At 42.3% G+C, this 13,069-nt stretch overlaps 1 protein-coding gene across 5 annotated transcripts in view; it reads right to left on the bottom strand.

Annotated features, from left to right (window-relative positions):
* Window positions 1-13,069, bottom strand: part of TANC1 (tetratricopeptide repeat, ankyrin repeat and coiled-coil containing 1) — a 245,508-nt gene that overhangs the window by 72,740 nt on the left and 159,699 nt on the right. For 3 of the 5 annotated variants that reach the window (XM_018063379.1, XM_018063386.1, XM_018063393.1), the window contains 2 exons: window positions 3,346-3,476; window positions 1,555-1,741 (listed from right to left, as the gene is read on the bottom strand). In XM_018063379.1, the coding sequence (XP_017918868.1) occupies window positions 1,555-1,741; window positions 3,346-3,476 (318 nt within the window). The remainder of the gene's footprint in view (window positions 1-1,554; window positions 1,742-3,345; window positions 3,477-13,069) is intronic. The other 2 variants (XM_018063384.1, XM_018063391.1) reach the window with 1 other exon arrangement.

Raw genomic sequence — 13,069 nt, 5'->3', positions numbered from 1 at the left:
AAGGAAATTGGAAGAACAAGCTCACTGGAAGGGCTTGAAGTGAAGAGAATTCACACCTGCTACAAAAACCAGTCACATGAAACTTCCAGAACGAGCTAGTCTGCAGAGACAGAAAGTAGATGACCCAGTGAGTAGGTCTGGTGTATGCAGGGAAATGAGGTGTGACTTCTAAGAGTGCAGAGTTCCTTTTTAAAGTGGTAAAAATATTCTAAAATCAGATTGTGGTGATGGTTGCACAATTCTGAATAAACACAAGCCACTCAAAGGTTTAAACGGATGAATACTGTGGCATGGAAATTATATCTCAATGAGACAATTAAAAATGAAACAAAAACCCATTGAAAATCCTGATCCAAGAGAAAACTGAGGCAACAGGCTTGCCTTCCTCTTGCTGCGGGGCCCCTCACAAGAGCTGTTAAGGGGGCGACACCAAGAACTTCATAACCCAGTCCAGGTGTCTCACGTATCTTCTGAAGCAATCTCCAAAATACAAACTGGATGAACCTGCAGTTTGGTTTTTCAAATTACACATGAAAGAAATTGCAGGTGACTGAAGAAAACAAAGAGCTCAAATGTCACTGCATTTGGTTACATATTAACGTGGAAGGAAGTGGGGTTCCTTCCAATAATAAAACATAAAATATCCCTCAAAAACATGTGCATCACTCAGCAGCAGGGAAAGGGCTGAGCTGCCAGAGGGCACCAGTGTCAGACAGCAGCATGGCCTGAGAGCAGAAGCCCGAACAGCCCACCCCCAAGGCACCAGGCTGTAGACCAGGACACACAGCCGCCCGGCCCACCTGCAGAAATGCAACGCATTCCTTCTGGGATGCGGGGTAAAAACAGGGGCTCTTAAATTCCCCAGTTGATTCTATTGTGCACCTGGGACTAAGAAACTACTGAACTCATCAGAAGCCTTACTTACGATTTCCTTACAAGAAGTATGCAAAGAACTCAGTTAAACATTCACGTCACCTAGCCAACCAGCCTAAGAGTCACGACTGTACTCTGCGACTCCAGACAAGCAGCTCAGCACATCCACATGTACTTCGCAGGCATGGGTGTGGATATTGGTGTTTGGGGGGCTGGGTACTTAGAAACTCCAGGCCTCCAGACAGTGGTCAGATGCCATTAGAAGAAACGAAAGAACAAATACATGGGCATAAGTGGGAAGATCAGTGACCTTGAGATCTGGCTGGGAAGACTTCTCAATATGCAGGGACTCCATTGTCCTGTGGTGTGTCCTATGCAGACCCAATACCCATCAAGTGGATTAGTGACAAGGGAAGATATTTTTAATGTCATAGGCCAGATCTGATGTGGAAAATTTTTTACCACATGAGTCCAGGGTTATCAAACAAACACGAGGGAACATAAAAGCCAATGTTTCAACCGCTCAGCTGGCCGTGGAAGTGCTATCTGCAAAGGACAGGGCAGTCCGGGCAGGCTGACCTTCACAGACCGCACATGCTAAAACCCTCTTAAGAAGAGCCTGGTGAATGCTCTGGCTGAAATGCATGGAGCCGTCACATGACCGAGCAGAGAGAGTCTTACCTATAATTCCACTGTCCTTGCTTTCCAGGGTGGAACTAGGGCTGCTAACGGTCTCACAGGGACTTTTGTTGGCTGCCGTCTTGCTGACACAGCTGTTCAAGGTTGAGCAGGGGCTGTCGGTGCTGGGAGAGGCGGTGCTGCTTGTAAGAGTGGAGCAAGGGCTGATGCCTTGGCTCAGGGCTGTGCACTGCAAGATGAGCGGAAGCAGGGGTTAGCGCGTCCACACACCCCTTTGTAGCCTCACGGTTTTAGCATTGAAAACAAACAGGAAAATGGAAAACAGGTTTTCTTTTTTACAATCCAGGGATCTTAGTATATACGGTCTTCCAAAATTTAAAAGAGAAATCTCCCTAGTTCTGTTTGCCTCCCTGTGATCTTTTTTCCTAAGAGGGCAGTCTTGGAAATCATTTAGTGGGAATAGAGAAATCTCCCTAGTTCTGTCTGCCTCCCTGTGATCTTTTTTCCTAAGAGGGCAGTCTTGGAAATCATTTAGTGGGAATAGAGAAATCTCCCTAGTTCTGTTCTGCCTCCCTGTGATCTTTTTTCCTAAGAGGGCAGTCTTGGAAATCATTTAGTGGGAATAGAGAAATCTCCCTAGTTCTGTCTGCCTCCCTGTGATCTTTTTTCCTAAGAGGGCAGTCTTGGAAATCATTTAGTGGGAATAGAGAAATCTCCCTAGTTCTGTCTGCCTCCCTGTGATCTTTTTTCCTAAGAGGGCAGTCTTGGAAATCATTTAGTGGGAATAGAGAAATCTCCCTAGTTCTGTTTGCCTCCCTGTGATCTTTTTTCCTAAGAGGGCAGTCTTGGAAATCATTTAGTGGGAATAGAGAAATCTCCCTAGTTCTGTCTGCCTCCCTGTGATCTTTTTTCCTAAGAGGGCAGTCTTGGAAATCATTTAGTGGGAATAGAGAAATCTCCCTAGTTCTGTCTGCCTCCCTGTGATCTTTTTTCCTAAGAGGGCAGTCTTGGAAATCATTTAGTGGGAATGAACATTTGTAAGGCAGAAACAGCTAACAGGCAGACTTCCTTTCATTCAAACTCTGCAGAAGACAAATGGGTTCTTTGACCTCTGTGTGGAAAATCTGGGAACTCTGGTTTTGTAATGTATCACGAGCACCACAACCCGATTCAATTTTTGGAAGATTTATGGGCTCTGTGATCCAGGGACGGAGACTGGTGGCCACTGCGATCTCAATCAACGCCTGACACCCTCGCAGAGACCCTCGAAGGGGCAGAGGCTCTGGCCCCTCATTGCTATTCAGAAGTACACTTCTCATCTCGGATGTGGCAGGCTACCGCTCCCTAGGAAGGGGAGTGCTCTTCCGAAGATGAACCTTTTGATCTTATTTTATTTTGTTTCCATTCATCTCCTATAAATCTTTTCCTCACCCCACTGACCCTCCAAAGTCTCAACCAATTAAAAAAAAAAAAAAAAAAAAAGGGCACAGGAAAGTGCGTACCAAAGCAGCTGGATGAAAAGAATGGTGCTATAAAGATAAAAGTAGTATCATTCCTAAGGAATTCTCTCAGCCACTTCAGTTCAGTTACTCTTCTCTGGGTGGTGACCAAAAGGTTAATGTGGACATTTTTGTAAGGTCTGCACCCTCTGCTTCTCCCCACTCCCTACTACAAAGGTTCACAAACAAACTGTTGAAATGAATTTCAATAAACAATGGCCCAGACTCATCTGGTCTGAACAACAACTTCCCCACTTGGGGAGGAGGCAAGACAATTATGCCGTCATTCATCCTCCAAGCAGATATGACATGCAGTATCTTCCTCGGGCATTACCATGGTTTCATTTTTTTCTTCAATGGTTATATGTGTGGCACTTGGGATCCCTTCTCCCAGTAAAAATCCCAGCCTTGTCAACAGTTCTTGAGCTGCCGGCGAACAGCTCGGTTCATTATCGGCCTTTGCTTCTGGAACAAAGAAAGAAAACAATGAAGACACCCCTCTCGGGAATTTCAGTATCGCATCTGGAGGACTTGGCATTACAGCTGCTTGTCTGGTGCTTTTGTGTATTTTTATAAAAGGCACAAAGTTTGACAGTGGGCTGCCTGTCCCTTAGCAATACATTCTAATTAAGAGACTGTGACAGGTTAAGAAAATAGTGAAAGGGAAAAACCAAATGCACAGGGTGAAACTGTTGACCCGAATCCAAAGGTACAGTATCATTATCTGATAGCAAGTCCTATTTCCACGTCATGAGAAATGGGTACCTGAGACACCAAAGGCAGAAAAGGTCTACTCTTTATCTTATTCTTGAAGGACACTGTGTGTCCAATGCCCACAGAAAGCTGAAATAAAGGAAAACCCAAGTGGCATGCTAGCAGAGTCACTTGGACACTGGAGGGAAACTGAAATGCAAGCTCTCATTGAGCAAGGCAGGGGCACAACCACGTCAATCTGTGCACACTTCTTAGGAGTGCAAGTCAAAACCAGGATTCAAACCCAAGGGTCAGTCATCAGGGATTCATGCTGAAACAAAGATCTTAAGTCCCAGTAAACTGTGTCCCAAGAGACAGGCCCCAGGAGTACACCCTGCTGTCCATGAGGAGACGTAGAAAACCTGGATGTGCTTTCAGCACACTCCATAGCCACGCTGGAAGCATGTTCCACCTGACAGTCACAGGGCATGTGTGGAAGCCATGCCTTCCTCTGGTCTCCTTAAGGTTGGTCATCGTGCTTTGTGCACTCAAGAGAATTTCATTGTTGGATTTAAGTGTTGAGCTGTATGTTAATCTTGTATCCAAACTCTAAGGGGACTTAATGATGGTCAACAAGATGATATTCACTTCATTCCAACACCTCTCTTACAGTTTTAAGCCAGCCCAGCTTCCATCAGGGAACGAAATAACGTATAAAGCAACTGTGCTTACACAGTTAGAACTTAAGAACAACAAGCAACCTGTAACAGTCATTCATCTTCATGTTTTGTTGCTTTCTGTTAATTGTCTAGGTACCTAGATCCATACATTCATGAACCAACGTTCCCTGGATGTGGAAATCTGCAGATAATGGGTAATAGGTTACAGAAACATAAAATGAGGAAAAATAAAATCTGAAATATTACCTGTGACACAGTATCATCACCAAAGTTCAATGCTAACTTTGCTTTTTGTAAGAAAATACAAAAGACAATATAAGCAGAGCTGAGAAAGACCAACTTTATTATTCTCACCCACATTATCAGTTTTGCTAAGTCATGCTTGCAGGATGGTAGCTACAAGGGAAGTTAAATTAGTTGTATTCTTAGGGAAGGAAAAGTACCCCCCGCCCTTGCCTGCTCTCAAAAGCTCCCAATGTTTAGGGTGAGAACAGCTGTTTCCCAGCCTGGATGTTTTTCATTTGCTGTAGCATACTGCAGGGGTAAAATTAACTGAGACTTGATTGTTGTGGGTTGAAAGAGCCCTGATGTTTCTGGATCATTTGCGATAAACTCTTAACATGAAAGAGCAGTGGCCCCAAGCCAATGACAGGGGTAAGGGAGCCACCCCAGGGCGGCCCAACCACACCCTGAAAGCCACCCTACAGAAGATTCCTTCCCACCGCTGATCTCCAACCACATTTTGACTCTTAAGATACATGGGCACTGGTGAAAGGAAAGCAGGAACCCAACCAAAGCAGCATAGCCCAGGCACACCCAAGGGCTGGACCACTTCAGAACAGGACCGGTGCCACCCTCCTTGCCCTTAGGCTCTAGCAGGGCAGCCAGTTTATCTTAGGTGGCAGCTGGACTGCAGGGAGAACAGGATGCAGCTGGAAAGGGGAAGAAGTGGGGGAGCGGCCAGAACTCAGCCATTTCCCTACTCCACACCCCCCTTTCTGTTCAAAACAATCTCTGCACTGTGACCCAATTGTGACTTGCCCCAGAATGTCTACCTTCTAGTTCAACTTGAAACACTCTGAGGAAAGAGCCAGAAATGACTCCCAGTTGGCAGCTGCTGCCACAAAATCCACTCTGTTGACAAACAGGACCACAACTGTCAACTGTGAGACCAGCATCCCATGTAGGGCCTGCAGCGGGGCAGGTTAGGATAGCAGATTCACACCAGGCTGTCAAGGTTTTCAGTTTAAGTGTGTGTGTCTGTGTGTGTGTGTGTGTGTGTGTACACACAAATTCAAAGACAACTAGTCATCCAAACTATCCCCCTTCTGGCAAGTTGGGGAGCAGTGGCCGTCGCAGTTGCCCAGATACACAAAGGACATCCAAACTCATCATCAACTTGTTCTCTTAACTGTTCAACCTGAACGTTGTTGTTACCAAAGCTCCAAAACTCTACCCGGGTTTGGGATGAATGAACAGACGTTCTGTACTGAAGTTTCGGCCATTAAGCCACTGCAATTCCAAAAGCTTTCCAACTGTCTTTTCATCTTATTCTTTCTACTAAAATGTCATCCTAGCGACCTTCTCCTCAGGAGTCCCCTACAGTCTGAGTTTCTTAATCCACATCAAGCTGTCTTCATCTTTCCTTCCCTAATGCACAGGGCCCTCTCTTGCTGAACTTTTCATTCTGGCAGAAGGACTCCTGGGTGAAGTATGACAGTGCCATTTTGGGGAAGACGAGCTGCCCGGGAGCACACACTGATACCCGTGACTGTGAAATGGAAATGCATTTCTCCTTTCATAGTCAGTCACCAGATACTGAGATCTGAACAGTCAGAAAGAATTTTCTTTGAGCTAACAATTCCAAAACGACTTCCACACCAAAATCCAAATGGGATACTCTAGAGGGTCTATTTCCATTCATGTGGTTAATACTAAATCACTCATCAATTATGGGGTTACCTTACCCAATACAAATGGGCTGAGGATTGGAGAGAAAGACCTCATCTCTTAGCAATGCTCTGCTATCTCATACATTTATTGGGTTGGCCAAAAAATTTGTTCAGGTTTTTCTGTAACATCTTATGGAAAATCCAAACAAACTTTTTGGTCAACCCAATAAATATCCAACACATTTATGATGGCTGTATCTGAAGCTGAGAGAGTAATCAGCCTCATACTCCCTAGGATCCCATAGGTAAGCTGACAGTGATTGTCCTCCCAATAATGTTCTCAGGCAATCCTTGCTTTCAAACCAATGTGGAATAACCATGTGGAAAAAAGCAAAGGGGATTTCTTCAATCACTCCCTGCCTGGCTCCTTCTAACTATTCACACTTACTGGATCACATTTAGGGCATCAACATCCAGGTACGGTCCACAAAGTGACTGTCTCCCCAGTTACCGCCATCCTAACTTCAAACCTGTGTGTGCCCCCTCTACCTTCCCCCCACAGGCTCAGAGGAAAGGACTCCACACTAAAGCTATTCTGGACTCCTTCCTGGGTGAGCCTCTCCAAACCTCAATTTCCCCATCTTGGAAGCAGCCATCATCCATTTCTTTTTGACTATGAAGTTCAAAACAAATACGAGCAATACCTAATAAACCAATTATCTTTGAAATAACACACTGTATCAAAGGTGATCATTATTTCTACCAAATTTAACACTAGGAGCCCACTTTCTCACTATTGTTACTTCACTTTCTGTTTTCACGTGCTGTGCTTAGTCGACTGCTCACTCATGTCCAACTCTTTGCAACCCCGTGGACTGCAGCCTTTCAGGCTCCTCTGTCTATGGGATTCTCCAGGAAAGAATACTGGAGTGGGTTGCCATGCCCTCCTACAGGGGATCTCCCTACCCAGGGACTGAACCCAGGTCTCCCACATTGCTGGTGAGGACTTTACCGGAGGAGCCTCCAGGGAAGCCCGTAGCTCCCTATTCATATTTAATGTGCACGTGTTTCTCTTACATAAAAATGCGTTTCTATCTACAATTTTCCTGCCTTAATTTAACTGTTTCTGAACGCACTATCCCTTCAAAACAACAAATTCTCTCCTTCGGCTGAGTATCAAACTGTTCCAACTTGGCCCACATCTACTGCTCACTTCCCATCTAGTAGTTCCCTCTTCTTAAAGCCAGACTCTACTAGACCTGCAGAGGTCCTTCAGGATTACCAGTGATCACGCCGCCAAGAGAAGCCTCAGCTTCAGCATCAGGCCCTCCAATGAATATTCAGGACTGATCTCCTTGCAGTCCAAGGGACTCTTAAGAGTCTTCTCATGCCACCATTTCTCCCCTCTCCTCCTCCTCAAACTCAACTGAGCACTGAGTGTTGTTGATGATGTCTGGCCATTCACGAGCACGTAGCCTTGAACCACTGACTTAACATCAAGCTTCCAAGACAGTACTTCTGATCAAGTCCGTTAAGTGCCACACAGCCTTGACTGATGCTAAATCCCTCCCTCTCTGCCTCTACCTGTCCAGGACTTGCTTTGTGCTAAACCTGTTGCTGTCCTTGCCTTCTCCACAAACCTTTTCCAGTTTCTTTCTGGTTGCTCCCTCTCCTAAGCCATCACCTTTCCCTCCTCCCTGAATTTCCAAAAATATTACTTATAGAGGAGCATCTATCTAGGCACCTGATCTAGTTCTGTTAATAACGGGTTTCTAGTCTGCAATACAAAAACACAGCTATCATATTGTTGTTCAGTTGCTCAGTTGTGTCCGACTCTTTTCGACCTCATGGACTGCAGCACACCAGGCTTCCCGGTCCTTCACCAGCTCCCAGTGCTTGCTCAAACTCATGTCCATTGAGTTAGTGATGCCATTCAACCATTTCACTCTCTATCGTCCCCTTCTCCTCCTGCCCTCAATCTTTCCCAGCATCAGGATCTTTTCTAACGAGTCGGTTCTTCACATCAGGTGGCCACAGTACTGGAGATTCGGCCACAGTACTGGAAATTCAGCTTCAGCATCAGGCCTTTCAATGAATATTCAGGACTGATTTCCTTTAGGATGGACTGGTTTGATCTCCTTGCAGTCCAAGGGACTCTCAAAAGTCTTCTCAAGCACCACGGTTCCAAAGCATCAATTCTTCAGTGCTCAGCCTTCATGATTCAACTCTCACATCCATATACGACTACTGGAAAAACCATAGCTTTGACTAGACAGACCATTGTTGGCAAAGTAATGTCTCTGCTTTTTAATACACTGTCTAGATTTGTCATAGCTTTTCTTCAAAGGAACAAGTATCTTTTAATTTTATGGCTGCAGTCACCATCCACAGTGATTTTGGAGCCCAAGAAAATAAAGTCGGTCACTGTTTCCATTGTTTCCCCATCTATTTGCCATGAAGTGATGGAACTGGATGCCATGATCCTAGTCTTCTGAATGCTGAGTTTTGAATCAGTGCGCATTCTTTCACTCTCCTCTTTTGCCTTCATCAAGAATCCCTTTACTTCCTCTTCACTTTCTGCCATGAGTGGCATCACCTGCATATCTGAGGTTATTGATATTTCTCCCGGCAATCTTGATTCCAGCTTGTGCTTCATCCAGCCCAGCATTTCACATGATGTACTCTGCATATAAGTTGAATAAGCAGGGTGACAATATACAGCCTTGACGTACTCCTTTTCCTATTTGGAACCAGTCTGTTATTCCAGGTCCGGTCCTAACTGTTGCTTCTTGACCTGCATATAGATTTCTCAGGAGGCAGGTATGGTGGTCTGGTATTCCCATCTCTTGAAGAGTTTTCCACAGTTTGTTGTGATCCACACAGTCAAAGGCTTTAGCATAGTCAATGAAGCAGCAGTAGATGCTTTTCTGGAATTTCCTTGCTTTTTCTATGATCCAACGGATGCTGGTGATTTGATCTCTGGTTCCTTTGCCTTTTCTAAATCCAGCTTGAACATCTGGAAGTTCTCAACTCATGAACTGTTGAAGCCTAGCTTTTTTTTGAGCATGACCTTGCTAGCATGTGAAATGAGTGCAACTGTGTGATAGTTTAACCATTCTTTGGCATTGCCCTTCTTTGGGATTGGAATGAAAGCTGACCTTTTCCAGTCCTGTGGCCACTGTTGAGTTTTCCAAATCTGCTGGCATCCTGAGTAGAGCACTTGAACAGCATCATCTTTTAGGACTTGAAATAGATCAGTGAGAATTCCATCACTTCCACTAGCTTTGTTTGTAGTGATGCATCAGAAGGCCCACTTGACTTTGCACTCCAGGATGTCTGGCTCTCGGTGAATGATCACACCATTGTGGTTATCCGGATCATTAAGATCTTTTTTTGTACAGTTCTTCTGTATTTTTTTTTTTGCCACCTTTTCTTAATAACTTCTGCTTCTGTTAATATTCAGATCATTAAGATCTTTTTTGTACAGCTTTTCTGTATATTTTTGCCACCTCTTCTTAATATCTTCTGCTTCTAGATCCATACCATTTCTGTCTTTTATTATGTCCATCTTTTGCATGAAATGTTCCCTTGGTATCTCTAATTTTCCTGAAGAGACATTATCATATAAGTTATCTTTAAGTTTTTCATCTCATGCATCCCACACTGAAACTGCCACCAAATCTTACCATTTCCTCTTTCAAAGTGTTTCCTGAATTAGCCTTTTTCTCTCTGGTCCTCATCCTCTTCAGTCTAGATAACAATTAGACTCTGAATCAATTTTCTCATCTATTTTTATTTTCTCCTTCTCCAAGCTGGTGGTTCTCAAATTTCTGGTGTCAGAGCTCACCGTTAAAAATTAAGGACTCCAAAGAGTTTAGGCTTATGTGGATTATGTCCATGATATTCATCATATTAGGAATTTAAAAATCTATGTTAATCCATTTTAAGTTAAAAACTACATTTTAACAAATGACACTTTTAGAACAACCACCATATTTTCAATTTAAAAAGTTACTTAAGAATGGCATAGTTTAAATTTTTGCAAATTCTTTTTAACATCTGATTTAGTAGAAGACAGTTGGATTCTAATGTCTACTTCTGCATTCACTCTGTTGCGATAGGTTCTTTGGGTTGAAGCATGTGAAGAACTGTGGCTTCAGAGGGCTTTGTCTTTGGGAAAGGGAGGAACCTCTCCAGTTAATTACAGATATTCTTCTTTGATACCACCCCAAAACTTGACAAGTAGCAATTTCTTAAAGGTCAGTTCCAGTGTTGACTCTGAATCAATGAACTTTCTGTACTCTGTTAAAAGAAAATCCAATGGTGTGTTTTATGCTTCAAATGGATTTTACCCATGCAAGATTTTGTAACACCATGTATTGGGTCATTTGGAAAATACTGGTTTTGCAGCTCTTGCAAGTGTTGACACATTTTATTATACAACATCAAAATATCACATTCATTAACATCACCACAGATCTCAATAGAAAAATCCTGAGAAACCATCACACTCACTGTGACAGGTGCAAATTCCCCCAAACCTAATTTTCACTCAAAAGGTCAATTTTTATCACTGGCAACTAAACCCTGCCAGGTGTGTTTTTGTTTTTGTTTTTTCATAGAAGCGACATGCTCATTTTGTTCCTTTTTGAGAAAATATATACAAACTACCCAATTTGGAAAAACTAAGATTTGTCAGGAGTACTTTCAAGTAAAAATGATGTTCCCTCCTTTTTTTTGAATGGCTAGTTCAGCTTGCAATTGAGTCACACATGTGCTTTCCCTTCAGACAGCCATCATACTTCAGCACACAGTAGACACACTTTCTGCAGACTTCCAATTTCATCTCACCAGATATTTAAAAGGTGGGTATTCAAGGGTCAGGGCTTAAAATTCATTGTTTTGGGGGCTTCATCAAGGACATTTTTCAGTCAACTATTATTTCTGATGCAAGTGGGTGGTGTTTAAAAAAAAAAACCCACATGCAGCCCTAGAATAATAGCAGGTGCCCCTACCCTGACATGTGCTAAGGCATTGGAAGTTTTACCAACAATTGCTCTTGCACCATCACAAATGTCAATGTAAAAGAAATGGAAATATCAAGTGTTATTATGAAAAGAGCGGTGACTTCACAGACCCCTGCAAGGGTCTTAGGGATGCCTAGAAGTCCATGTACCACACTTGCAGAGTCTTTAAATGTTGAACTGTACTAAATTCTCTTTCTTTAAAATAACAAATAAAATCATAATTGCACATACCCTCATCCTACTAGAGGGTAGGATCCCTGGAGAAAGAAATGGCAGCCCACTCCAGTATTCTTGCCTGGAAAATCCCATGGATGGCGGAGCCTGGTAGGCTACCATCCATGGGGTCGCAAAGAGTCAGACACGACTGAGCAACTTCACTTTCACTTTCACTTTCATCCTACTAACTGATCTCTCATTTTCCATTACTTTCTCAACTCTTTGGGGGTAAAAGAGATGTAGTTTACCCTCATCAATTCTATTTCTTTATCACATACCCACAACTTAAACTCATTCACTTGCCCAAGGCTCCTGAGACGGCCATATTAGGCACAATAACTTTTTTTAATGGTCCGTCTCCTTTTTTGACTTCCCTGTGTGTGTATGTGTGTGTGTATATATGTATTTTTAATTGAAGTATAGGTGATTTACAATGTTTCAGGTGTGCAACAAGGTGATTCAGTTATACATATACACATATATTATTTTTGAAATTATTTCCCATTATAGGTTATTACAAGACATTGACTATAGTTCCCTATGCTATACAGTAAACCTTTGTTGCATATCTATTTTTTAATTAGAAATCTAGCATTCTCCTCATACTAAGTCAAACAAGTAGAATAAAAATGTCATAATTTTTTAGTTTAGGCAAAAATTCTTAAGTTTTCTAAGATATATATTATACATATTTATAAATATACATATACAAAAGTTTTTCTACTACACTTGATAAAGGCTTGAGAAAGAACATTAAAAAAAAAGAGATGGGGAAATTGAGAACATAAACTAATGAAATGGTAGCACTGAATATGAAATAGAAAAGTGAACAAACTAGATAAAAGTAAAAGATAATCACATAGTCCAGATGTTTTTAAACATGACTGCTCACTAGAAACGTATCTGGAGCTCTGGAGAAAAAAGCAATACCTGAGCATTTGTATTTTTCAAAAAGTTTCAAGATAATTGTGATACACATCTGGATTTTTAAAAGTGATTATGGGTTTTTCTATTAGATCCTAGCTTTGGTGAGATAGAGGTCTATTATTTTCCTGTTGACCAATCATGATACAATGGTATTAAGTGAGTAATAGTTACATCACCACAAAAGTAAAAAAATGTTTATCAGCTTTCACAATCAATAGCCAGACAAAAAATAAAAGATAACTACAATTGTAAGCCATAATGGGAATATGACTAACTTATCAATATAAAATAATTACATACAATTTGGGGGGTGTCGAGCAGAGTGATGTAAGTGGAAGTGCATATATGCACAAGTTTTCATCCACCCACTCAGTCTATGTCTTTTGGTTGGTGCGTTTAATCCATTTACATTTAAGGTAATTATCAATATGTATGATCCTATTACCGTTTTCTTAATTATTTTGGGCTTACTTTCTGTAGGTCTTTTCCTTGTGCTTTCTGCCTAGAGAAGGTCCTTTAGCATTTGTTCTAAAGCTGATTTGGTGGTGCTGAATTCTCTTAACTTATGCTTGTCTGGAAAGCTTTTGATTTCTCCATCAAATCTGAAGGAGAGTTTTGCTGGG

The sequence above is a fragment of the Capra hircus genome, chromosome 2 (genome assembly GCF_001704415.2).
Source record: "Capra hircus breed San Clemente chromosome 2, ASM170441v1, whole genome shotgun sequence".
Classification (NCBI taxonomy): Eukaryota; Metazoa; Chordata; class Mammalia; order Artiodactyla; family Bovidae; genus Capra; species Capra hircus.
Note: the sequence above shows the minus strand (reverse complement) of the source record. Positions and strands in the feature narration are given on the sequence as shown.